Source organism: Erinaceus europaeus, chromosome 13 (genome assembly GCF_950295315.1).
Source record: "Erinaceus europaeus chromosome 13, mEriEur2.1, whole genome shotgun sequence".
NCBI classification, from domain to species: domain Eukaryota; kingdom Metazoa; phylum Chordata; class Mammalia; order Eulipotyphla; family Erinaceidae; genus Erinaceus; species Erinaceus europaeus.
In genome coordinates, this window is record NC_080174.1 from 69,572,077 (window position 1) to 69,600,038 (window position 27,962).

Sequence of the window (27,962 nt, forward strand, 5' to 3'; positions counted from 1 at the left end):
GACCAGTCAACGCCCATGTTCAGCGAGGAAGCAATTACAGAAGCCAGACCTTCTACCTTCTGCAACCCTCAATGACCCTGGGTCCATGCTCCCAGAGGGATAGAGAATGGGAAAGCTATCGGGGGAGGGGGTGGGATATGGAGATTGGGCAGTGGGAATTGTGTGGAGTTGTACCCCTCCTACCCTATGGTTTTGTTAATTAATCCTTTCTTAAATAAAAAAATAAAAAATAAATAAATAAATAAATAAAAAGAAAAGCCTTATCTAACCAAGTCAGCCAGAGGTACTTGCACATCATGTTGCCTTATAAAGAGACAGATTTTCAGTAGTTGGGTGCCTAAGAAATGTCACTGGGGTGGTCCGGGAGGTGGCGCAGTGGATAAAGCATTGGACTCTCAAGCATGAGGTCCCAGGTTCAATCCCTGGCATCACATGTACCAGAGTGATGTCTAGTTCTTTCCCTCTAACTTTCTCATTATTTAATAAAATCTTTTTAAAAAAATGTCACTGGGTTGGGGAAATAGCACAGGGGTTATGCAACAGACTTTCACGCTTGAGGCACCAAGGGGTCCCTAATCCAATCCCCAACATCACTATAACCCAGAGCTGAACAGTGCTCTGGTAAAAAAAAGAAAGGGGAGGCAGGTGATGGCATACCTGGTTGAGCACATGTTACAGTGCACAAGGACCTGGGTTCAAGCCCCCAGTCCCCACCTGCAGGAGGAAATCTTCACGAGTGGTGAAGCAGGGCTGCAGGTGTCGCTCTGTCTTTCTATCACCCCTCCTCTCAATTTTTGGCTGTCTCTATCCAATAAATAAAGGTAATAAAATAAATAAAAAAGAATATATGTCATGAACTTCCATAATAAAATTGGGCAATACTTAGGAGTGCTGTCTCTAAAAAAGTACAATTGTGAACCTTTTATATATATGCTAACACAGGAAGCAGGTTTTGATTCCATTTCGCATTTTTTTCAAATCATTTTTATTTTTTGCATAGCCTCAAACATGAAAGCCATTTTATTTAATATGTATGTATTTATTCCCTATTGTTGCCCTTGTTGTTTTATTGTTGTAGTTATTGATGTTGTTGTTGGATAAGACAAGCAGAAATGGGGAGAGGAGGGGAAGACAGAGAGGGGGGAGAAAGACAGATGCCTGCAGACCTGCTTCACCGCCTGTGAATCGACTCCCCTGCAGGTGGGACGCCGGGGACTCGAACTGGGATCCTTAAGCCGGTCTTTGTGCTTTGCGCCACATGCACTTAACCCACTGCGCTCCCGCCTGACTCCCCGAAAGTCATTTTCATAACCACTATAAGCTATCTCCCCAGCCCATTTTGCAGACTTCAAAAATTGAGGCACCTAGAGGTCACACAGTGACTGAGTTCAAACTGAGTTACTTTGGTTCCAGTGAAGCAGAACAAGAGCCTGCAGCTACAGAATGCCAGACTTCATTACACTGGCTTTTTTCTTCCCCCAAGCCATCAAATCTACCTGGTTCTCCCAACTCTTCCTCTTTGAATAAAGTCCATCATGCAGACAAGGCCAGCAGGAACAGGGTGTTGTGATAAGTTGATGAAGTGTCCCTTTGTTCTGTAAGCAACTGAAATCACCTCACCCCCTTGAACCAGGGCCGTAACAGCTGCCCCTATGCCCCAGGGACATATCTATAGTCAATCCAAGTTCAGTCATCAGGGCCCCAGTTCACCAAATGCCACATGCTTTTGTTGTTGTTGTTGTTGTTAGTGTCCCGGGGTTATTGCCACTCTGTCCTCAACTTTTTCAGATAGAGTGACACAGAGGGAGACGTACCACAGCACTGAAGCTTCCCCCAGTGTGGTGGGAGTCAGGCCCAAACTGGGGTTGCACTGAAGACAAAGCAGAGGGGCCAGGTGGTGGCACACCTGGTTAAGTGCACACATTACAGTGTACAAGGTCCCGAGTTCAAGCCCCGGGTCCCCACCTTCAGGGGGAAAACTTCACAAGTGGTGAAGCAGGGCTGCAGGCGTCTATCTCATCCTCCCCTCTCAATTTCTCTCTGTCTCTATCCAATAATAAATAAATAAATAAATTTTTTAAAAAGACAAAGCAGGCACCCTTCTAGATGAGCTGTCTTACTATCCCCAGATGCCATCACCCCCCTTTGAGAAGGAAAAGGGCAGGATCTGCTTGGTGGCACACCTGGTTGAGGTGCACAGGGGCCAGTGTGCAAGGACCCAGACTCAAGCCTCAGTCCCCACCTGCACAGGGAAGTCTCACTAGTGATGAAGCAGTGCTGTAGGTGTCTTTCTCCCTTCCTATCTTCCCTTCTCCTCTCAAGTTCTCACTCTTATCAAATATTTCTTTAAAATAATGTGCTTGCTGAATGCATGAAATTATATAATAACTTCAGGCGGGGGGGGGGGGTAGATACCATAATGGTTATGCAAAGAGACTCTCCTGCCTGAGGCTCCAAAGTCCGTTCAATCCCAGAGCTGAGTAGTGCTCTGTTTAAAAACAAAAAATAAACAACAACAACAACAACAACAAAAATTATATAATAAATTTCAAATGCTTTGTTAAAAATAAAATCTTTAAAAAGGGGGGCGGGCGGGTGGTGGTGCACCAGGTTGAGCACACACATTACAATGCACAAGGACTCAGGTTCGAGTCCCCAGTCCCCACCTACAGGGGAAGTTTCACAAATGGTGAAGCAGTGCTGCAGATGTCTCTCTTCCTCTTTATCCCCCCTTCCCTCTCAATGTCTGACTGTCTCTATCCAATGAATCAATAAAGATAATAAAAATTAAAAAAAGAGGAAAGGGGAAGATAAAGGGTGTACAGAAAGACACCTCCAGCACTGCTTCACTGCTTGTGGAGCTTTTCCCCTACAGGTGGGGACTAGGAGCTTGAACCTTTGCCCTTGAGCAAACTGATATGTGCATTCTATATGGTGTGCCAGCCCTTGGGCCTCTTCTTTTTGTTATGAATGCTAGGAGAGAGAGACAGACAGAGATCCCAAGATCAGAGCATCACTCGAGCACAGGCAACACTGGCGATCTCATGTGGTAGGACTAAACCTCATGTCTAAGAATCCTAGGCCTTGTTCATTGTGTCACCTCCCAAGCTGTCACTGAAATATTCCAACTTGGGAGTGATTTATAGCTTGCTTTACAAAATCAGATGTATGGCACCACTGTTGATAATGGATCAAACGGAGTTGAAGTTGGAAACAGGCAAAGACTGAAATATATAGCCCCAAGCAAGGGGACGGGGAGGCAGGTGGCAGACAAAAGCAAGTGGATGGATGTGCAGGTTCTGCCAGAGTCAAGTCTACAGGACTTTGTTTTGGAACAGACTGAGAATAGAGGAGCACTGGCAAATTGCTCTCTTGGATAGAAGACCTGCTTAGTCTTGCCCACAGTCCAGGTTTGAGCCTGACTCTCATATACTGGACAAAACTTCCACTGTAGTCTCTCTGTCTCTCTCTAGCAGAAAAAGTTGGTGAGGAGGATGTAGGAGGCGGCATAATGAGTATGCAAATAACTTCATGACTGATGCTTGAAAGGCCTAGGTTTAATCACCAGCATTACCATATGCCAGAACTAAGCCATGTTTTGGTTAAAAAAAAAAAAAAAAACAGAAAAGAAAACACAAGTAGAACCTGAAATGGAATTGGTGTATTGCACCCAAGTAAAAGACTCTGGGGTGGGTGGGTGGGGAGAATACAGGTCCATGAAGGATGATAAATGACATAGTGGGGGTTGTATTGTTAAATGGGAAACTGGGGAATGTTATGCATGTACAAACTATTGTATTTACTGTTGAATGTAAAACATTTAATTCCCCAATAAAGAAATAAATTAAAAAAAAAAAAAGTTGGTTAAGGAACCCAACACATCGATCCAAAAAGATCTGTGTACACATATGTTCTTGGCAGCACAATTTGTAATAGCCAAAACCTGGAAGCAACCCAGGTGTCCAACAACAGATGAGTGGCTGAGCAAGTTGTGGTATATATACACAATGGAATACTACTCAGCTGTAAAAAATGGTGACTTCACCGTTTTCAGCCGATCTTGGATGGACCTTGAAAAAATCATGTTGAGTGAAATAAGTCAGAAACAGAAGGATGAATACGGGATGATCTCACTCTCAGGCCGAAGTTGAAAAACAAGATTAGAAAAGAAAACACAAGTCGAACCTGAAATGGAATTGGAGTATTACACTAAAGTAAAAGACTCTGGGGTGGGTAGGTGGGTGGGGAGAATACAGGTCCATGAAAAATGATGAATGACATAGTGGGGGTTGTATTGTTAAATGGGAATCTGGGGAATGTTATGCATGTAAAAAAAAAAAAAAAGAAGTAGAAACGCAAAGCAGAAATTGACTGAGTTTGGAGTATGGCACCAAAGTAAGAAAGCAGAAGTACACTAGAGTTTGCAGTGAGTACCCTCCCTAACACTTCCTCTCCACTATTCCAAGCTTTGGGTCCATGATTGCTCAACAATTTGTTTGGCTTTGTATGTTAACTCTCTTTTCAGCCACCAGGTTCCAGGTGTTATCAGGATGCTGGCCAGGCTTCCCTGGATTGAAGACCCCACCAATGTGTCCTGGAGCTCAGCTTCCCCAGAGACACACCTTACTAGGGAAAGAGAGAGGCAGACTGGGAGTATGGACCGACCAGTCAACGCCCATGTTCAGCGGGGAAGCAATTACAGAAGCCAGACCTTCTACCTTCTGCAACCCACAATGACCCTGGGTCCATGCTCCCAGAGGGATAGAGAATGGGAAAGCTACTGGGGAGGGGGTGGGATATGGGGATTGGGTGGTGGGAATTGTGTGGAATTGTACCCCTCCTACCCTATGGTTTTGTTAATTAATCCTTTCTTAAATAAAAAAAGAAAAAAAAAGTTGGGTGGGTGGGGTGGGGAGTGATGGTGCCCCTAGAACACACATGTTACAATGAACAAGGACCCGGGCGGGTTCAAGTCTGCTGGTCCCTACCTACAGAAAGAAAGCTTCATGAGTGGTGATGCAGTGTTGCAGGTGTCTCTCCTCCATCTCCCTTTTCCTCTCGACTTCTGTCTCTAAGAGAAAGCTTCAGGAGTGGTGAAGCAGTGCTGCAGATGTCTGTCTGTCTCTCCACCACCCCCCTTTCTTTCTTTCTTTTTTTTTTTTTTTACCAGAGCACTAATCAGCTCTCGTTTACAGTGGTGCAGGGCACTGAACCTGGGACTTCGGAGCCTCAGGCACGCGTCTCTTTGCATAGCTATTATGCTATTACACCTGCCCTCTCTCGCTCTCCCTTCCCCTCCCCTCTCAATTCCTGGCTGTTTCCACCCAATAAAGATTTAAAAAAATTTAAAAAGAAAATTCGATGTTATTATTTAAAAATAAAGGCCTGCACCGGACCACGACAAAAAGAGAAGGCGAGTAAGGATGATACTGAGACTTGGGTGTCACTCAGGAATGGTGGGCATGTGTATGGACAGCTGAGTCCTTCACTGGGCTTAGTCACACAGGAGGGCGCTGAGGAGGAGTTAGGTGTCGGACAGGAATCAGCGGCGTTGGTGAAGCCCAGCCCGCCACTAGGGAGAGAAAAGCAAAGCACAGGTCGCCGGTGCGGCGCTCCGGCCACCGCGCGAGCTCACCGCCCAGAGCGCGACGCGACTCGGCGCGGCTCCGGAAGCCGCGCGCGCAGGCGCAGTGCGGTGGCGGGCGCCCCCTGGCGGGCGGCGCCGCGTAGAGCCCGCCCCCAGCTTGGCGCCGCCGCCGGCCTCAGCCCAACATGGCGATGCACAACAAGGCGGCACCGCCGCAGATCCCGGACACCCGGCGGGAGCTGGCGGAGCTCGTGAAGCGCAAGCAGGAGCTGGCGGTGAGGGGCTGGCTCGGGTGGGGACTCTGCGTCTGCCGCGCACTCCAGGCCCCAGTCCGGCCTGGTGCGGCCGTTACCCGGCGGGCGCGGGCGCGGGCTCGGCGCGGCGCCCCGGAGCCGGGCGGCCTGAGGCCGGGAGGAGCCTTCCCCCGCCCGCCACAGCGCGGCTTCCTCCGCGGCGCCGAGCCGCAGCCGCCGCGGGAGCCGGAGCCGGGAGTCGGGGCTGAGGGCGGGGCGCGGCGCCGCGAGCGGGCTTGAGGGCGGGAGTCTCGGAGGGAGGATGGCGCCGGGGGCGGGGGCTTAGGTGCGGGGACTCCCGCCCGGCGGCGGCGGCGGTGCCCGGGCTGCGCGAGGGCGGGCGCGCCCTGCTCTGGGGGTGGGCGTGTCGGGGCTGGGGGCCGGGGCGCGCGGCCGTGGGCTGTGCGGGGCTCCGGGCGGGGCTGGGCGAGCGCCTCGTCCTGCAGCCCGCCGGTCCTTTGCGGGGTGGCGGGGCCCGTGCCCTGGCGGGACTCGCAGGGGATCCTTTGGGTGGGGGTTTTGCTGGGCAGGTGCGATGTGTTCGGAAATAGCTGGGTGACAGACCAAGAGAGGGGACTGGGTCTAGGGGATGTGGAGGGGGATATGCGCCCAGGCTGCCAAGCCTCGAGATAGATGGCTAAGGCCTCCTCCTGCCTTCTGCCCCAGGCACCATTCCGGCCCATTTTACCCCTGATGCTGCCCTTCCCGGTTTCCATAGCAACTGGAGCCTGCAGGGATGGGGGGCAGGTTGGCTCTGAGAAGCTGCTCTTCCTTCTCTCTTCTTCCTCCTCCTCCTTCCCCCCCCCCAAATATTTTCTTTCCTTTTTTGCATTTTCTTTATTTATTGGATAGAGACAGCTATAAATCCAGAAGGAAGGGGGTGATAAGAGAGACACCTGCAACACCGCTTCAACACTCACGAGGCTTTCCCCCTACAGGTGGCGACTGGGGGCTCGAACCCTGGATTCTTGAGCACTGTAACATGTGCACTCAGCCAGGTGTGCCACCTGGCCCCACAGGGTACCTTCTATCCCTGCAGTGGAGACTGCTGATTCTGCCTCCCATGAGGTTCTGGACTACTAGGTTTCCAAGAACCCTCGGAAATACGTGTGAAACACAGCTCGTTTCTGAGGTGCTATAGGGTTGCATGGTATTCTCAGAGGGATCCAACAAGATCGCAGATGTCCAGACTGCCTTAGTCTGAAACAGCCTGCCCCACTCCATTATCATCCATCTCTTTGCCCCGGCTAGTTTAGCTTGAGCTTATAGGCTTAAGATCAACATTTCACCTTGGTCTTGATAGTTCACATTTAAAAGGCACTGTCCATTTCCTTGTTTTGCATCTCTCAGGAAACACTGGCCAACTTGGAGAGACAGATCTATGCTTTTGAAGGAAGCTATCTGGAAGACACTCAGATGTATGGCAATATTATTCGAGGCTGGGACCGGTATCTGACCAACCAAAAGTGAGTGACAGATGAGGACTATGTGTACATTCTTGATGTCAGCTTTGAAAGGAGACAGTCATGAGGTCATGGTGTGAAAAGAGTCTTGAGTTTGAATATGAATCTGGCTTGGCCACTCCCTCAACTGAGCAATTGTGGACAAAACCTACAGTAATACTGAGGAAGTCAGGACTGTGGCACAGAGTTGTATACGGCTGAAATGGATTGCTGTGCATTTCTTACACAACAACAACACTGCCAGTGTTTCCCACACTTAATCAGTTAGGAGTTCCACCCTAACAGTATTTGCTATGCCTGTGTTCTTATTTATTAATGTTATTCTGGGAAACTTTCTAGAGATTTTTGGAAACTTTTAAGTCTGTAGACAAATGGAAAATATAGTACATGGATACTTGGTACTTTTAACTTCATTTTTACCATCTGTTAACATGTCACATTTTTATGGTCTAGTACATATAAGCACATACTTATATACACGTAATTAAAAAAAAATTATTTCTTTATTGGGGAATTAATGTTTTACATTCAACAGTAAATACAATAGTTTGTACATGCATAACATTCCCTAGTTTCCCATTTAACAATACAACCCCCACTATGTCATTTATCATCCTTCATGGACCTGTATTCTCCCCACCCATCCACCCCAGAGTCTTTTACTTTGGTGCAATATGCCAATTCCATTTCAGGTTCTACTTGTGTTTTCTTTTCTGATCTTGTTTTTCAACTTCTGCCTGAAACACATACATTTTTTTAAAGTTTATATACATATATATATTTATTTTCCTTTTTGTTGCCCTTGTTTTTTTATTGTTGTTACTATTGATGTCGTCATTGTTAGATAGGACAGAGAGAAATGGAGGGAGGAGGGGAAGACAGAGAGGGGAGAGAGAAAGAGAGACACCTGCAGACCTGCTTCACCGCTTATGAAACGACTCCCCTGCAGATGGAGAGCCAGGGGCTCGAACCGGGATCCTTAAGCTGGTCCTTATATATGCACATACATTTTAAGACATTTTGAAATAATTGTGGATATATAGGAAGTTACTGACTAGTACAAAGAATTCATTTGTACCCTTCAAGTAATTTTCCCCAATAATATGTTCTTATTTTAGTTTAAAAAATGATTATTGTATTTGTTAGGTCAGAGAGAAATTGAAAGGGGAAGGGAAGGTAAAAAGGAAGAGAGAAGAGACATCTGGGGGTCAGGTGGTGGCGTACCTGGTTAAGTGCATGTACTACTATACACAAGGAATCAGATTCACGCTCCTGGTCCCCCGTCTGTGGGGAAAGCTTCACAATGGTGAAGCAGGGCTACAGGTATCTCTCTGTCTCCTTCCTCTCTCTCTCTGTCTCTCTTTTGAAAAATTATTTTTATTTATTTATACAGAGAAATTGAGAGGGGAGGGAGATAGAGAGGGGAGAGACGGACGGACACCTGCAACCCTGCTTCACCACTTGTAAAGCTTTCCCCCTTTAGGTGGGGACCAGGGGCTTGAACCTGGGACCTTGTGCACTGTAATGTGTGTGCTTAACCAGGTGTGCCACCACCTGGCCCTACTCCCTCCCTATTTCTCCTCTCCCTCTCAATTTCGCTCTGTTCTATCAAATAAAGTAATTGGGGCTGGGTGGTGACGCACCTGGTTGAGTGCACATATTACATTGTTCAAGGACCAGGGTTCAAGCTCCTGGGCCCCACCTGCAGGGGAAAAGCTTCATGAGTGGTGAAGCAGGGTTGCAGGTATCTCTCTGTCTCTCTCCCTTTCTCCTGCTTCTTAACTTCTCGCTGTCTCTATCCAATAAATAAATAATCTGGCACATACAATGTTAGGGATTGAACTTGAGAGTACAGTGCTTTATCTACGGCACCACCTCCTAGGTTGCAAAATAGGCTTTATATACTTTTAGTATAATGTTAAGACTAGGACATCGACATTGGTACAATGAATAGATGTAGTTCTAGCATTTTTATCATGTGTAGATTCCTTTAACCACGACTTCATTTGAGAGACAGAACTAGTCTATTATCACAAAGGTCTCCTCCTCCCTTCATAGTTAGAGCTTCCTTTTCACCCATTCTCACTTTTTTTTTTTTTTTGGTGGTGCAGGGGATTTTGGAGCCTCAGGCATGAGAGTCTCTTTGCATAACCATTATGCTGTCTATGTCCGCCCTATCAGTTGCCTCTTAAGAATAGAGTACTTTTTTGGGTGTCCAGCAGTAGCACAGCTGGTAAAGCGCATATGGCGCAAAGCGCAAGGACTGGCATAAGGATACTGGTTTGAGCTCTTGGCTCCCCACCTGTAGGGGGATTGCTTCACAAGTGGTGAAGCAGGTCTGTAGGTATCTGTCTTTCTCTTCTCCGCTTTCTTCCCCTCCTCTCTATTTCTCTCTGTCCTACCCAACAACAGTGACATCAATAACAATAATAATAACCACAACAACCTTAAGCAACAAGGGCAACAAAAGGGGGGAAAAAGCTTCTAGGAGCAGTGGATTTGTGCTGCAGGCACCAAGCCCCAGCAATAACCCTGGAGGTAAAAAAAAAAAAAAAAGAATAGAGCATTTTCTGAATCCATCCAGAACTCCCTGGGCAGACGACCTCCAATGTGCCCTGGGACCTACCCCACAAGGGAAAGATAGAAACAGGCTGGGGTGGTCCGGGAGGTGGCACAGTGATAAGGCTTTGGACTCTCAAGCATGAGGTCCTGAGTTCTAACCCCGGCAGCACATGTGCCAGAATGATGTCTGGTTCTTTCTCTCTCCTCCTATCTTTCTCATTAATAAATAAATAAAATCTTTAAAATAAAAGAAAAAAAGAAGAAGAAAAGAAACAGTCTGGGGATAAATATTGACCTGCCAGTGTCCATATCCAGAGGAGAAGCAATTACAGAAGCCAGAATTCCCACTGTGCACCCCCAAAAAATTTTGGTCTGTACTCCCAGAGGGGGAGAAATATTAGGGGAATATAACTAAGGGGCTCTGCACCCCAATTCCATCAAGATATCCTGAGAGAGAAGAGGTAAAGAAAGAGGACACTCAGTAATAAGTGTAGGTGTGACTTAGAAAGGAAGAGAATTTAGGACCATAGAAAAAAACGGGTTTACAAAAATACACACACACACACACACACACACACACACACACACACGGAATAATAGTCTACCCATACCTGTGACCTTGGGAGAATCACTGCAGTTTCCAGTGGGGAAATGGGGGGCAGAACTCTGGTGGTAGAAATGGTGTGGAACTATGCCCCTATTATCTTATTAAATTATTAATGTCATCAATATTAATATTAATTAATCAATACTAACATTATATTAAATCACTAATAAAAAATGAAAAATATTTTCAGAGCTTGGCAGTAGTCTGGTAAAAAGCACTATAAGGCCAGGTGGTGGTGCACCTGGCTGAAGGCACATTATGGTGTACAAGGATCTGGGTTCAAACTTCCTGTCTCCAGTTGCACAGTGAAAGCTTCAGGAGTGGTAAAGTGGTGCAGCAGATGTCTTTCTTTCTTTCTTTCTTTTTTTCTTTCTTTCTTTCTTTCTCTTTATCTCCCCTTTCCCACTCAATTTCTTTCTGGCTCTATCCAATAAATAAAAAATATATATATAATTAAAAAAAATTTATTCCCTTTTGTTGCCCTTGTTTTATTGTTGTAGTTATTGTTGTTGTTGTTGGACAGGACAGAGAGAAACAGAGAGGAGGGAAGACAGAGGGGGAGAGAAAGACAGACACCTGCAGACCTGCTTCACTGCCTGTGAAGCGACTCCCCTGCAGGTGGGGAGCCTGGGGCTCGAACCAGGATCCTTATGCCGGTCCTTGCGCTTTGCGCCACCTGCGCTTAACCCGCTGAGCTACAGCCCAACTCCCAGTAAAATATTTTTTAAAATTAAGAAAGAACGCAGCATTTCTTTTGGTGCTAACCAGTGAGATAGCTCACTGTGTGGTGCAACTTGCTTACCATATATGCAGTTCATGTAATAATTTGGCATCATATGGGAAGTGACATAGCGGGGTGGGGGGGGTTGGTTTTTCTCTGGCTGTCTCTACCTGCATATTTGAATGAAAAAGTTGGCCTGGGAGCGATGAAATCTTAGATGGACAAGGCACTGACCTGACCAAAAAAAAGGTGTGTGGGGGCGGGTAGGTGGTGGTGCACCAGGTTGAGCACACATGTTACAATTCGAAAGGACCCAGGTTCAAGCCCCCATCCCCACCTGTTGGGGGAAAGCTTTGTGAGTGGTGAAACAGGGCTGCAGGTGTCCCTCTGTCTCTCTCCTTCTCTGTTTTCCACCTTCCCTCTTGATTTTCGGCTGTTTCAATAAATAAATAAGAATAATAAAAATAAAAGGGCCAGTCCTGTCTAAGCACAGTTATGCAATAATAGTTTTACCTGATGTAGTCATTTGCTTGTTTGTTCGTTTATTTATTCATTCATTCTTTTTAAAATTTTTTAAAAATTTATTTTCCCTTTTGTTTCCCTTGTTTTTTCTCATTGTTGTTGTAGTTATTATTATTGTTGTTATTGATGTTGTCATTGTTGGATAGGACAGAAAAATGGAGAGAGGAGGGGGAGGATGATAGACACCTGCAGACCTGCTTCACCACTTGTGAAGCAACTACCTGCAGGTGGGGAGCTGGGGGCTCGAACTAGGATCCTTACACCAGTCCTTGCGCTTTGTGCCACATGCAGTTAACCTGCTGCGCTACAGCCGGACTCCCTCATTCATTCATTCATGATCAGAGAACTGATCCTCTCTGGATTATGGTGAGGTGCAGGATTGAACCTGGGATGTCTTTCTGCATAGACATGATGCTCTGCCCCCCCCACCTGATGCGGTCTTTATTCAGTATTCAAGTTGACCTAGTCTTCCCCCAAATGCTTGGTTACTTCATTTTTTTTTTAGATTTTATTTATTTATGAGAAAGATAGGAGAAGAGAGAAAGAACCAGATATCACTCCGGCACATGTGCTGTCGGGGACTGAACTTGGGACCCTACGCTTGAGAGTCCAATACTTTATCATTACACCATCTCCCTGGCCACGGTTATTTCATTTTGATGCAGTCAGTGTTTATGCATTACATTAGGCTATTAATGTTTTTCAGTGTCTTTAATTTAGGAGAGCTCCCTACTCTTTGGTGGAGAAGTTTATAATACTATCTTAGATGGTTCTTACTGTGATCTCATAAGCGACCTTTTAAAGGTTTTTGGCAAAAGATGCTGTTCAAGTGATTTGTTTACTTAATTAGGGATGCACAATGTGAGATTGCCCTGTTAGTGCTATTAAGGTTCACCATATGCATTCTCTCTTGGAGAAGCTTGGGCTTATGATGGGGCAGGGGACTGAACCTGGGACTTCGAAGCCTCAGACATGAAGGTCTTTCTTTTTTTTCTTCCTTTTTTTCTTTTTACCAGAGCACTGCTCGGCTTTGGTTTATGGTGGTGCAGGGGATTGAACCTGGGACATGTGGAGCCTCAGGCTTTGCATAACCATTATGCTGTCTACCCCTGCCCAGACATGAGAGACTCTTCTGCATAATCATTCCCCTGGCCCAAAGCTAATTTTTTCCCCTAAGTAATAGTTTTGGAGGTGTACCTTTGTAGACAATGTGATTATCTTTTTTTAAAAAATTTTATTATTTATTTATTGGATAGAAACAGCCAGAAATAAAAAGGGAGGGTGGTGATAGATAGGGAGAGAGACAGAGAGACACCTGCAGCCCTGCTTCACCACTTGTCCCAGATCTAGTATTAGGCGTTTCTGTAAAGCTTTTCCCCTGCAGGTGGGGACCGGGGGCTCGAACCTGGGTCCTTGGGCATTGTAATACATGCGCTCAACTAGGTGCGCCACCACCCGGCCCCATGACAATGTGATTATCTTACCTGTACACTCCTTAAATTTGCTTTAAGTAGTTTTGGTACCCATTGTTTGTTTTAGATAGGGAGAGAGGCAGAGAGAGAGGAAAGAGATGACAACACTCAAGCTTCCTTCATTGTAGTGGGGGGCAGGTTTGAACCTGAGCCACATACATGGCAAGGCAGCACACTATCCAAATGAGCTATTTTGACAGTCTCCCGCCCTCCCTCCCCCCTTTTTAAAGATTTATTTGTGGGGGGCCAAGTGGTGGTGCACCTGTTTGAGCACCTGTGTTACAATGCACAAGGACCCGGGTTTGAGCGCCTGGTCCCCACTTACAGAGGGAAAGCTTTGCAAGTGGTGAAGCAGTGTTACAGGTATCTCTGTCTCAACCTCCCTATCTTCCCCTTCCCTCTCAAATTCTGGCTGTCTCTATCCAATAAATAAAGATAAAAGAAAAATTTAAAAAGGTCTGTTTGTTGGGCTGGGTATATAGCATAAAGACTTTCATGCCTGAGGCACCAAAGGTCCCAGGTTCAGTCTCTGACACTACCATAAACCAGAGCTGAGCAGTTAAAAGAAGAAAAAAAAAAAGAAGACAAGGAAAAAAGAAAAAAGATTTGTTAATGAAAGAGAAGGGGGAGATAAAGGAGAGTCAAAGATAACTGCAGCACTGTTTCACCATTTATGAAGCTTCTGCAATGGGTGCTGGGGGTTGAACCTGTGTCCATGCACATTGTAGCATGTGTATTCAACCAGGTATGTCACTGCCTAGCCCCTCCTGTGTCTTTTTTTTAACCAGAGCAATGATCAGCACTGGATTATGGTAGTCTGGGGGATTGAATTTGGGGCTTTGGAGCCTCAGGCATGAAAGTCTTTGTATAACCATTATGCTCTCTCTCTCTCTCTTTCTCTCTAATTCTTTTATTTACTGGATAGTGGCAGAAAAATTGAGAGGGGAGGGGGAGATAGAGAGGGGAGAGACAGAGAGACACCTGCAACCCTGCTTCACCACTTGTGAAGCTTTCCCCCTGCAGGTGGGAATCAGGGGCTTGAACCTGGGTCCTTTTGCACTGTAATCTGTGCACTCAACTAGGTGCACCACTACCTGGCCCCACCATTATGCTCTCAACCCCTGCCCCTCTTTTGTCTTTCTGACTTGTCAGTATTCGTCTTTGTATTTGTCTTTTTGTTGTCCCAGATCTAGTATTAGCTGTTTCTGTAAGAAAACTCTGGTTCTTTCTTGAAACTGTTTTATTTTTATTTTCACTTTTTCAGATAGAGACAGAGCAGCAGAAAGGGAGACAGGGAATGAAGGAAGCTTCAGAGCAGTGGAGACCAGGCTCAGACCTGGCTTGTATTTGTGACAAAGCAGCACACCAAGTGAGCTATTTTGTCAGCTCTCTCTCTCTCTCTCTTTAAATATTATTTATTTATTTATTTATTTATTTATTTATTTATTTATTTATAGGCGAGAGACAGCCAGAAATAGAGAGGAAAGGGGGTGATAGAGACAGAGACACCTGCAACACTGCTTCACCACTTGCAAAGATTTCCCCCTGTGAATGGGGACTGGGGGTTTGAACCCAGGTCCTTGTGCATTATATCATGCATGCTCAACCAGGTGCACCACTACCCAGCCCCTCATCAACTCTCTTTCGATGTTTGAAGTTAATTTAACAGAGGCACTTCATGCCACTAGTCTTTGCTAACTGCTATTTTAATAATAAACATTAAAATACACACTTTAGTGAAAATGTTGGCAAGACTGGGAGATAGCTCGCCTGGTACAGTATATACCTTGCTTTGTGTTAGGCCCAGGATTTGAGCCCTGGCATCACATGGGAGCAGCAGGGGAACATGGATGACATGGATGAGCAGCTCCATGGATAATGAAGTGGTGCTGTGATGTCTCTCCTCTCCTAAAAACAAAACAAAAACAAATGGCCATGCATCTGCTCTGGTATCATTACTGTTTAAGGCGGGACTTGAGTTCATTCTCCAGTGCTGCATCAAAAGAACAGAATAGGGAGTCAGGCAGTAGCGCAGCGGGTTAAGCGCACATGGCGCAAAGTGCAAGGACCTGGGTAAGGATCCCAGTTCGAGCCCCTGGCTCCCCACCTGAAGGGGAGTCACTTCACAGGCAGTGAAGCAGGTCCTCAGGTGTGTCTGTCTTTCTCTCCCCCTGTCTTCCCTTCTCTCCATTTCTCTCTGTCTTATCCAACAACAACAACATCAGTAACAACTATAACTACAACAGTAAAACAATAAGGGCAACAAAAGGGAATAAATTAAAAAAAAAAAGAACAGAATAAGAAAAAGAAAGAAAAGAAAATATGGGACTGAGGAGACAGTATAATGGTGATGCTGATGACTTTCATGCCTGAGGCTTTGAGCCCCCCAGTTTCAGTCTCTAACACCACTGTAAACCAGAGCTGAACAGCACTCTGATAAGTAAATAAAATAATATTCATAACAACAACAATAAGAGAAAAAAGATGTTCTGAATCAGCTAAAATGATCTCAAATACCACTGTAGGGTACATGCCACAGCTTGAAGAACATTAATACACAGGCACAGAGATTCAGTATAAAAATTGTTTTGACCCGTGCAAGGATCCCGGTTCAGGCTTTTGGCTCCCCACTTGTTGGGGATGGGTTTTGCTTCGCAAGTGGTGAAGCAGCTATTCAGATGTCTATTTTTCTTTTTTTTTTTTTTTAATATTTGATTTTTTAAATTATTATTAATTTTTATTTAAGAAAGGATTAATTAACAAAACCATAGGGTAGGAGGGGTACAACTCCACACAATTCCCACCACCCAATCTCCATATCCCACCCCCTCCCCCGATAGCTTTCCCACTCTCTATCCCTCTGGGAGCATGGACCCAGGGTCATTGTGGGTTGCAGAAGGTAGAAGGTCTGGCTTCTGTAATTGCTTCCCCGCTGAACATGGGCGTTGACTGGTCGGTCCATACTCCCAGCCTGTCTCTCTCTCTCCCTAGTAGGGTGGGTCTCTGGGGAAGCTGAGTTCCAGGACACATTGGTGGGGTCTTCAATCCAGGGAAGTCTGGCCGACATCCTGATGACACCTGGAACCTGGTGACTGAAAAGAGAGTTAACATACAAAGCCAAACAAATTGTTGAGCAATCATGGACCCAAAGCTTGGAAAAGTGGAGAGGAAGTATTAGGGAGGTACTCACTGCAAACTCTAGTGTACTTCTGCTTTCTTACTTTGGTGCCATACTCCAAACTCAGTCAATTTCTGCTTTGCGTTTCTACTTCTTCTTTTTTTTTTTTTTTTACATGCATAACATTCCCCAGATTCCCATTTAACAATACAACCCCCACTATTTCATTCATCATTTTTCATGGATCTGTATTCTCCCCACCCACCCACCCACCCCAGAGTCTTTTACTTTGGTGTAATACTCCAATTCCATTTCAGGTTCGACTTGTGTTTTCTTTTCTAATCTTGTTTTTCAACTTCGGCCTGAGAGTGAGATCATCCCGTATTCATCTTTCTGTTTCTGACTTATTTCACTCAACATGATTTTTTCAAGGTCCATCCAAGATTGGCTGAAAACGGTGAAGTCACCATTTTTTACAGCTGAGTAGTATTCCATTGTGTATATATACCACAACTTGCTCAGCCACTCATCTGTTGTTGGACACCTGGGTTGCTTCCAGGTTTTGGCTATTACAAATTGTGCTGCCAAGAACATATGTGTACACAGATCTTTTTGGATGGATGTGTTGGGTTCCTTAGGATATATCCCCAGGAGGGGAATTGCAGGGTCATAGGGTAGGTCCATTTCTAGCCTTCGGAGAGTTCTCCAGACTGTTCTCCACAGAGGTTGGACCAATTGACATTCCCACCAGCAGTGCAGGAGAGTTCCTTTGACCCCACACCCTCTCCAGCATTTGCTGCTGTTACCTTTTCTGATGTGTGACATTCTCACAGGAGTGAAGTGATATCTCATTGTTGTCTTGATTTGCATTTCTCTGACAATCAGAGACTTGGAGCATTTTTTCATGTGTTTCTCGGCCTTTTGGATCTCTTCTGTGGTGAATATTCTGTCCAAGTCCTCCCCCCATTTTTGGATCGGGTTATTTGTTGTCTTGTTGAGTCTGGCAAGCTCTTTATATATGTTGGTTATTAAACTCTTATCTGATGTATGGCATGTAAAGATCTTCTCCCATTCTGTGAGGGGTCTCTTGATTTGGGTAGTGGTTTCTTTTGCTGTGAAGAAGCTTTTTAATTTGATGTAGTCCCATAGGTTTATACTTGCCTTAGTCTTCCTTGTAATTGGATTCGTTTCATTGAAAATGTCTTTAAAATTTATGCGGAAAAAAGTTCTGCCAATATTTTCCTCTAAGTATCTGATAGTTTCTGGTCTAACATCCAAGTCCTTGATCCACTTGGAATTTACTTTTGTATTTGGTGAAATACAGTGATTCAGTTTCATTTTTCTGCATGTTTCAACCCATTGTTTCCAACACCATTTGTTGAAGAGACTCTGCTTCCCCCATATAATAGTCTGGGCCCCTTTGTCAAAGATTAGATGTCCATACGTGTGGGGCCTCATTTCTGGGCTCTCAATTCTATTCCACTGGTCAGTGTGTCTGTTCATGTTCCAGTACCAAGCAGTTTTGATGACAATGGCCCTATAATACAGTTTGAGATCTGGCAGTGTGATGCCTCCGGTTCTGTTCTTTTTTCTCAAGATTGTTTTGGCAATTCTAGGTCTTTTCTGGTTCCAGATAAACATTTGTAGCATTTGTTCTATTTTCCTAAAAAATGTGCTTGGGATCTTGATGGGGATAGCATTAAATTTGTAGATGGCTCTGGGTAATATATTCATTTTGATGATGTTAATTCTTCCAACCCATGAACATGGAATATCTTTCCATTTCTTTGTGTCTTTTTCAATTTCTTTGAGTAGTGACTCATAATTTTCAGTATACAAGTCTTTCACTTCTTTGGTTAGGTTTATTCCTAGATATTTTATTGTTTTTGTTGCTATAGAAAAAGGAACTGATTTCTGGATTTCAATTTCTTCTAACTTAGTGTTTGCATAGAGGAATGCCACTGACTTTTGAATGTTAATTTTATAGCCTGACACCTTACTGTATTGCCTGATGATTTCCAAAAGCTTCTTGCTGGATTCCTTAGGTTTTTCCATGTATACTATCATGTCATCTGCAAATAAGGAGAGTTTGACTTCTCTTCCAATCTGTATGCCTTTAATTCCTTGCTCCTGCCTGATTGCTATGGCAAGAACTTCCAACACTATGTTGAATAGTAATGGTGATAGTGGGCAGCCCTGTCTAGTACCTGATCTGAGGGGAAATGCTTCCAGTTTTTCACCATTGAGTATGATGTTGGCTGTAGGTTTGCTATATATAGACTCCATTATCTTCAGGAATTTTCCATCTATTCCCATTTTTTGTAGTGTTTTGATCATAAAGGGGTGTTGTATTTTGTCAAAGGCTTTCTCTGCATCTACTGATATGACCATGTGTTTTTGGTCTTGCTTTTGTTGATGTGGTGGATCACATTGATTGATTTATGTATATTAAACCAACCTTGCATGCCTGGGATAAACCCCACTTGGTCATGATGAACAATTTTTTTGATATACTGCTGTATCCGGTTGGCTAGAATTTTGTTCAATATTTTCGCATCTATGTTCATCAGAGATATTGGTCTGTAGTTTTCTTTTTTGGTTGTGTCCCTGTCTGCTTTTGGTATCAGGGTGATGTTGGCTTCATAGAAGCTGACAGGGAGTATTCCAGTGTCTTCAATCTTTTGGAAGACTTTTAAAAGTAGAGGTATTAGTTCTTCTTTGAAAGTTTTGTAGAATTCATTTGTAAAACCATCTGGTCCAGGACTTTTATTTTTGGGAAGATTTTTGATAACTGTTTCAATTTCATTAGCTGTGATGGGCCTGTTCATGTTATCCACTTCCTCTTTACTTAGTTTTGGAAGTTGGTAGGTATCTAGGAAATCATTCATTTCTTCCAGGTTCTCTAGCTTGGTGGCATATAGTTGTTCATAGTAGCCTCGCATGATATGTTGAATTTCTGCAGTGTCTGTTGTGATTTCTCCTTTTTCATTTACTATCCGATTTATTTGGGTCTTCTCCCTTTTTTGTTTTGTGAGTCTGGCTAAAGGTTTGTCGATTTTGTTTACTCTTTCGAAGAACCAACATTTACTTTCATTGATCTTTTGTATGGTTTCCCTATTCTCAATGTTATTTATTTCTGCCCTAACTTTAGTAATTTCTGTCCTTCTGGTTGCTTTAGCATTCCTTTGTTGTTCTTCTTCTAGGTCTTTAAGATGTGCAGTCAGGCTGTTTATTTGTGCCTTTTCTTATTTCCTAATGTGTGCTTGTATAGCTATGAACTTCCCTCTTAGGACTGCTTTAGCTGTGTCCCAAATATTTTGATAGCTTGTGTCTTCATTTTCATTGAACTCTTGAAACATTTTGATTTCTTCCTTGATTTCCTCTTTGACCCAGAAGTTGTTAAGAAGTGTACTGTTGAGCTTCCACATTTTGGCACTGTTACTAATCTTTTGTTGATTGTTAAGTGTTAGTTTAATTCCACTGTGGTCTGAGAAGATGCTTGGGATGATTTCAATGCTCTTGAATAGGCTGATGCTGTCTTTGTGGCCTAACATATGGTCTATCCTTGAGAATGATCCATGTGGATTTGAGTAAAATGTGTATTCCAGTTACTTGGGATGAATGACTCTGAAAATGTCCAATAGTTCTAGTTTATCTATCTCTTCATTTAGCTCCCTTATGTCTTTACTGATTTTCTGCCTGGATGATCTGTCAAGTTGAGAGAGTGGGGTGTTGAAGTCCCCTACTATGATTGTGTTACTGTTAATATATTGCTGTAGCTCTTTCAATAGAAGTTTGATGTATTTAGATGGCTTCTCATTGGGTGCATAGATATTAATAATTGTTAAGTCCTCTTGATTGACTGATCCTCTGAGCATTAAGTATTGTCCATTCCTATCTTTTTTAATCTTATCTATTTTAAAGTCTATCATGTCAGATATGAGAATAGCTGTTCCTGCCCTTTTTTGTGGGCCATTGGCTTGAATGATAGTTTTCCATCCTTTCACTTTAAGTCTGTGTTTGTCTTGTTGCGTTAGGTGAGTTTCCTGTAGACAACATACTGTTGGGTTGTGTTTTCTGACCCATCTTCCTACTCTGTGTCTTTTAATAGGTGAATTCAGGCCATTGACATTTATTGATATCAAAGATTGAAGATATTTTAACGCCATTCTTGTAGAGTTTTAGAGTGTTTTGATATATGTCCTATTTGTGGTGGTCTGGTTGTTCATAGGAGACCTTTCAGAACTTCTTTCAGGGCAGGCTTGGTGATGGTTGCTTCCTTCAACTGTTGCTTGTCTGAGAAGGTTTTGATGCTTCCATCTAGTCTGAATGACAATCTAGCAGGATATAGTATTCTTGGCTGAAAGCCTTTCTCATTGAGCACTCGATAGATATCTTGCCATTCTCTTCTGGCCTGTAGTGTTTGTATGGAGAAGTCTGCTGCTAATCTTATGGGTTGTCCTTTGTAGGTGACTCTTTGTTTTTCTCTTGCAGCCTTGAGGATCCTTTCTTTATCCTTATTCCTTTCCAATCTAAGTATGACATGTCTTGGTGTCTTTAGGTCTGGGTTAATTCTTTTTGGGACCCTCTGGGCTTCTTGAATCTTTATGTCTTTGGTGTTGTCTAGACTAGAGAAATTTTCAGCTATTATGGCCTGGAGAATGCTTTCTTCCTCCCCTTCTCTTTCTTCCTCTGGTAAGCCAATAATGCGTATATTGTTTCTTTTGAAGTCATCCCATAGGACTCTGTTGTTGTTTTCAGCATCTCTTAATCTCTTTTTGAGATCTCTTACTTCTTTTTTAGTTGTCTCTAATTCATCCTCAATCTTGCTAATTCTGTCTTCAGCCTCATTGATTCTATTCTCTCTGCCCTCTACTGCTTTCTGGAGTTCATCTATTTTGTTGCCCTGCTCTGATACTGTTTTAGCTTGTTCAGCTAGTTGCCTTCTTAGCTCAGTGATTTCAGCTTTCAGCTCTCTAATAACCATGAGATTATTAGAATTTTCTTCCATATTCTCATTTGTTGTTCCTGCATTTCTGATTACAATTTTTTCAAATTCTTTACTCACTCCTGTTATTATTTCCTTAGCTAATGTTTGGATGTTGAACTCATTATTTTGTGCTTCACCCTCTGGAGGACTTTTAGCTGGACTCTTGTCCTGGTTCGAGTCTCCAATATTTTTTCTTGTTGTTTTAACCATTTTATATAAGTTAACAGTTTTTTCAATCCCTGAGTTGGAGTTCAGTGGTGTAAAAGCCTTTTTTTTTTCCCCCTGTAGACTATGGGAGCCTGAGGGCTTTTAAACTATCAATAGGCTTCTTAGCTTAATCACTGACTCCTGACCAAGAGATAAAGCAGGGTGTGGCAGAGATAATCCAGTGGTTATGCAAAGAGACTTTCACAGCCCCTCAGCTATGCCACCGAGGTATAGGTCTTCTGAGTTTCCCAGTTAGATCTCTGTACCCTGGTGTCCCTCCCTGTTGCTGCTCCAGATTCTGAGGGTAGTAGCAATGGAGACTCAGAGTTGCACTTGGTGAGTCTCTGGGGAGTCCTTTCCTCCCTTCAGCTGTCCCCTTGTTGGTGGAGCAGACTGGAGGTGGTGTCTCCACTGACAAACTGTCGAACTGTTAGCAGTCACTTAATCTCTCCCTAGGCCCCTCTCTCCTCTCTGTCACCAGCCACGCGTGTTTGTACTCACGGGTGGTTTACTGGGTTTCCGTGGTCATTCCAGTCCTGTCTTGTTTCGGTCCGGGTGGTCTCCTTTAGTATTCCTAGTTGATCGGGAGAGGAGAGGAGAGGAGAGAAAGCGATCTGCTGCTCGTAGCTCCGCCTCCGGAAGTCGAATCTGTCTATTTTTCTCTCCTCTCTGTTTTCCCCTCCTTTCTCAGTTTCTCTGTCCTATCCAGCAGCAACAACAACACCAGTAACAATAATGGAAAAAGGATGGCCATAGGAGCAGTGGATTTGTAGTGCAGGGCCAAGCCCCAGCGATAACCCTAGAGGCAAAAAAAAAAAAATTGTTTTGGTCAATCAAAGTAGTATGGAGTTATTTTTGAGGAAATAGCCCATCTGGTAGAGCATTGGACTTTTTTTTTTTATATATTTATTTATTGGATAGAGACAGCCATAAATCAAGAGAGAAGGAGTGTGGCGCAGTGGATAAAACATTGGATTCTCAAGCATGAGGTCCCCAGTTCAATCCCCAGCAGCACATGTACCAGAGTGACGTCTGATTCTTTCTCTCTCCTCCTATCTTTCTCATTAATAAATAAATAAATTCTTAAAGAGAGAGAGAGAGAGAGAAGGAGTGAGAGAGAGGGAAAGAGACAGACACCTACAACACTGCACCACCACCTGGCCCCGAGTTATTTCTATATATATGAAACTGGGTAAAGAAAGAGTTCCTTTTATTTGCCCTGGATGTCCTTAGCTTGAACTGTGGACATAGATAGATGCTTAGAATGAAGTTCTTTGTGTTTTAGAAACTCCAATAGCAAAAACGATCGAAGGAACCGGAAATTTAAGGAAGCTGAGCGGCTCTTCAGTAAATCCTCAGTTACTTCAGCAGCTGTAAGTGAAGTTGGAGGGAGGGGAGACTTTTTGTGACCCATCGTTAAGGAGACCCTCACTTAAATGTTGTGAATTTTCTCTTTCTCTCCTGTCCGTGAACGAATTTTCTTTTCTTTCGGTGTGTGAGTACTTTCTTGGGGTCTATATTCATTTTTCTAGTAACTGTTTTTGTTTGTTTGACTGATTGTTTTCCTTCTAGGCAGTAAGTGCATTGGCGGGAGTTCAGGACCAGCTCATTGAAAAAAGTAAGTTTTTTTCTTAAAAAGCTCTCTCATCATAAACTACCATAGTTCATATGTTTTAAGTCCTAGTCAGCTATGTATCTAAAAACTTTACATTTCTTATGTATTTGTTCTTTCTAGAAGCTAGGAATCTTTTGGATAACTTTAATCATGTCTGTTTTTAAGGAAAAACATACCATGTCCTTCCCCTCTTATGTCACATGAAGGTTGACTTAGCTGCGCAAAGAAAGAGATCATGGCTGAAGAGGTGTCTCAGCAGGTAGAGAACAGGACTTGTATGCGTGAGGTCTATCCCCAGCACTGAATATGCTATAATAGTGCTGTCTCTTTCTCTCTCTCTTACACACACACACACACACCCTTTATTCCTGGTAAGCCGGTAAGCCTTAGGGATTTTTTAAGTTATAGCCTTTTATTTTGAAAAATTTCAGACATTCCTTATAAATTGCCATGTATCTAGCTTGATTATTCTAGGAAATTCTGGTCCTATGAGCAAACTTTGCATGCGGCTTTTAAAATGGAGAGTATGGGGCTGGAGAGCTAGTTCACCGGGTAAAGTGCCTGTATTGCCATGTATGTAACCCAGGTTTGAGCCCTGGTATCACACAAGAAGTGCTATAGTAATGGGGACGCTTCAGTATTGTGATATCTTTCCCTTTCTTTCTCTCTCTCTGAATGAATGAAAAAAGGTGACCAGATTCTTGGTTCCACACCAAAAAAAAGGAGGGGGGGTCGGTAGTAAAAGAGTAGGTTGTATTTTTTTAAAATTTATTTAGTTATTTTCCGTTTTGTTGCCCTTGTTTTTTATTGTTGTTTTAGTTATTATTGTTGTTGTTATTGATGTCGTCGTTGTTGGATAGGACAGAGAGAAACGGAGAGAGGAGGGGAAGACAGAGGGGGAGAGAAAGACAGACACCTGCAGACCTGCTTCACCGCCTGTGAACCAGCTTCCCTGCATGTGGGGAGTCAGGGGCTCAAACCGGGATCTTTATGCCGGTCCTTGCGCTTTGTGCCACGTGCGCTTAACCTGCTGCGCTACCGCCCGACTCTGGAGAGTAGGTAGTATTTACACTGTGAGGAAATCATAACATTCTTGGTATTGAAGTCATACAGTTTAATTCTATTCTAATTTCTAGTGAGGGGATATAGTTCTGTACACTTAGCTGTCTTAGTCAAACTCTGTTTTTTTGTTTTGTTTTGTTTTGTTTTCCCAGTTCTGTTTTGAAGGTTCTTGTTGTGCCTTGGGTAACTTTGAAATGCAACCTGATTTGAATTGTGGTAGCATGCTTCCTCCTTCTTCTCTTTCTCCTCCTCCTCCTTTGTTTTTTTTTATGTGATAATGCACTTCTTTCAGATGGTATACTACCTCACTTTGAGATTCCATTCTTTTGTTAGCATTGGGAAAGTGTTGTTTAAGGAAAAGATACTTTGGTAGATTGAATTAGAACTATTAAGTAATTTCAATTATTTTTATAAACGCATCTCTAAAATTTTAGCTCTGACCCCTTTCCTGAACTTTAGTCAAGTGTTTCTAGAAAATTTTTTCTAAAAATGTCTATTGAGATATTGAAACTCACACATTTTGTCTAGAACAGAACTTTTCTATTTCCTTGAAAATGTGTCTGAGCCTGGGAGGTGGTTGAGTGGATAAAGTGTTGGGTTCTCAAGAATAAGTTTCTGTTTTTTTTTAAATATTTATTTATTTTCCCTTTTGTTGCTCTTGTTTTTTTATTGTTATTGTAGTTGTTATTGGTGTTGTCATTGTTAGATAGGACAGAGAGAAATGGAGAGAGGAGGGGAAGACAGCGGGGGAAAGAAAGATAGACACCTGCAGACCTGCTTCACCACCTTGAAGCAACCCCCCTGGAGGTTGGGAGCCTGGGGCTCGAACCAGGATCCTTGAGCTGGTCCTTGTGCTTTGCACCACATGCGCTTAACCTGCTGCACTACCGCTTGACCCCCCCAGAATGAGTTTCTGAGCTCATTCTCTGGCATTGCATCTGCCAGAGCAGTGCTCTGGTTCTTCTCTCATATTCGTGTGTGTGTGTGTGTGTGTGTGTGTGTGTTTGCAAGATCACAGGTACAATAAAACCAATTTTTGCTCTTCACACATTTAAATATATATTTTATTATTTTTATTATTTTCTATATATTTATTTTCCCTTTTGTTGTCCTCGTTTTATTGTAGTCATTGTTGCTCTTGATGGCATCGTTGTTGGATAGGACAGAGAGAAATAGAGTGAGGAGAGGAAGACAAAGGGGGAGAGAAAGATAGACACCTGCAGACCTGCTTCACCGCCTGTGAAGTGACTCCCCTGCAGGTGGGGAGCCGGGGGCTGGAACTGGGATCCTATGCCGCTGGTCCTTGTACTTGGTGCCACCTGCGCTTAGCCCACCGCGCTACCGCCCAACTCCCCATATATTTTGTTTTAATGAGACAGAGACCTAAGCACTAGTCAGCTCTGGCTAATAGTGGTGTGGGAGATTAAACCTCCAACTTTGGAGACTCAGGCAGGAAAGTCTTTTTGCGTAACCTTTATGCTATCTCCCTTACCTGTAACTAGTAGCCCCCGCTCCAGAGTTATTGCTGTGGCTCAGTACCTTCCTGTGACTCCACAGCTTCTGGCAGCCTGTCTTTTCTTTGTTTTGCCTTGTTTGTTTTTTCTTTTTTTTCTTTTTTAAAAATACTTATTTATTCCCTTTTGTTGCCATTGTTATTTTATTGTTGTCGTTTTTATTTTTTATTTTTGTTATTTGATAGGACAGAGAGCAGTTGAGAGGAGAGGGGTGAGATAGAGCGGGAGAGAGAAGCCTGCAGCCCTGTTTTACTGTTTGTGAATCTTTTCCCTTGCAGGGATTATGTGCTTGAATCTGGGTCCTTGCACATGGTAACATGTTTGTGCAACAGAGTGTGCTGTCCTATAAGTAAATCTTTATAAAAGGAAAAAAATGAACTTACCTGTTTGATATTTCCATTATAGTTATGTCTATTTTCCCTCATTAAAAACTGGGTGGGAGTTGGGCGGTGGTGCAGCAGGTTAAGCGCAGGTGGCGCAAAGCACAAGGACCAGCGTAAGGATCCCGGTTCAAGACCCTGGCTCCCCACCTGCAGGGGAATCGCTTCACAGGCGGTGAAGCAGGTTTGCAGGTGTCTTATTTTTCTCCCTCTCTGTCTTCACCTCCCCCTTTTCCCCCCGTTGGAGCCACTCCACGTGAGCCCCAGCAGTGGGGAGCTGGGGGCTCGAACCAGGATCCTTACGCTTGTCGTTGAGCTTCATGCCATGTGTGCTTGACCTGCTGCGTTACCACCTGGCCCCTGTTTTTTTTTTTTTTTATTTTTTATTATATAGAAAGAGAAATTGAGAGGGGAGAGGGAAATAGAGGCAAAGAGACAGACACCTGCAGCACTGCTTCACCACTTGTGAAGCTTTCCCCCTGCAGGGGGGGATCAGGGGAATGAACCAGATCCTTGTGTGTGCGCTTAACCTGTTGCACCCCCCCCCCCACACACACACACACATTTTCTGCTTTCTAGACTAACAAGATTGCTTAAAGCATATCCTGCTTAAAGGACCTCACTTCCGAGTTGAGGTGGAATGATGTCTGGTTTCTCAGGTTTTACAAGAGCCTTTAGTGGTGCTCTGTATCTGACTATACACACAGAACAGTGGCACTTACATACTTGTCGGAGGAAAGCTCTCAAACCCACTGCTTTCAGAAGCTTGACTGTGTACGTATTGTAATTTTTCAGAAGTTCTGGAGAGATAAGATAATGGTTATGCCAATGTACTTCATTCATGCTTGAGGCTTTTGGGTCCTAGCTTCAATCCTGAGCACCACATGTCAGAATTGAGCAGTGTTCTGCTTAGAAAACAGAACAAGGACGGTGGTGGATAGCATAATGGTTATGTAAACAGACTCTCATGCCTGAGGCTCTGAAGTCCCAGGTTCAGTCCCCTGAGCTGAGCAGTGTACTGGTTAAGAAAAAAAAAGAAAACCCCCAAACTCTGAAGCAAGCCATTTTGCCCCATAAGCTCTTCCTTCTAGACTGAGCCACACCTCTGAAATAACATCAGACAGGTTTGCTATTCCTTGGTTTTCCCTACACGGTTACATTTGATGATTTATACTTTGGCCCTACAAAAGCTGTCTTTTGGGACTGGAAATATCTCACCTGGTAGAACACATATCTTGCTGTGTGTATGAGATCTTGGGTCCGTGCTCTGGCACTGTATGAGAACCCTGGATGGCACCAGGGATACTAGAGTGGTGCTGTGGTATTTTTCTCTCTGTTCTTCCCCCCCCAAAAAAAAAAATCACCATATTATGGAAAGTTGTAGTACTGTTTATTGGAATGCTGGTGGCGCAGTCCATTAGCACTGATGCTTACATGGTAAATATTGTTTATTTTTTATTTTATTTTTTTTTATTTAAGAAAGTATTAATTAACAAAACCATAGGGTAGGAGGGGTACAATTCCACACAATTCCCACCACCCAATCTCCATATCCCACCCCCTCCCCTGATAGCTTTCCCATTCTCTATCCCTCTGGGAGTATGGACCCAGGGTCATTGTGGGTTGCAGAAGGTAGAAGGTCTGGCTTCTGTAATTGCTTCCCCGCTGAACATGGGCGTTGACTGGTCAGTCCATACTCCCAGTCTGCCTCTCTCTTTCCCTAGTAGGGTGGGTCTCTGGGGAAGCGGAGCTCCAGGACACATTGGTGGGGTCTTCAGTCTAGGGAAGCCTGGCCAGCATCCTGATGACATCTGGAACCTGGTGACTGAAAAGAGAGTTAACATACAAA

General features: G+C 43.9%; 1 protein-coding gene across 4 annotated transcripts in view; it reads left to right on the forward strand.

Moving 5' to 3' along the window:
* Positions 1-5,727: 5,727 nt before the first annotated feature.
* Positions 5,728-27,962, forward strand: part of MEAF6 (MYST/Esa1 associated factor 6) — a 42,236-nt gene continuing 20,001 nt past the window's right edge. For all 4 annotated transcript variants that reach the window (XR_009553875.1, XR_009553876.1, XM_060206189.1 and 1 more), the window contains exons 1-4: positions 5,728-5,862; positions 7,231-7,346; positions 22,828-22,915; positions 23,115-23,160. Coding sequence is in view for 2 of the 4 variants with exons in the window: in XM_060206189.1 (XP_060062172.1) it covers positions 5,773-5,862; positions 7,231-7,346; positions 22,828-22,915; positions 23,115-23,160 (340 nt within the window). In the remaining 2 variants the exon portion in view is untranslated. The remainder of the gene's footprint in view (positions 5,863-7,230; positions 7,347-22,827; positions 22,916-23,114; positions 23,161-27,962) is intronic.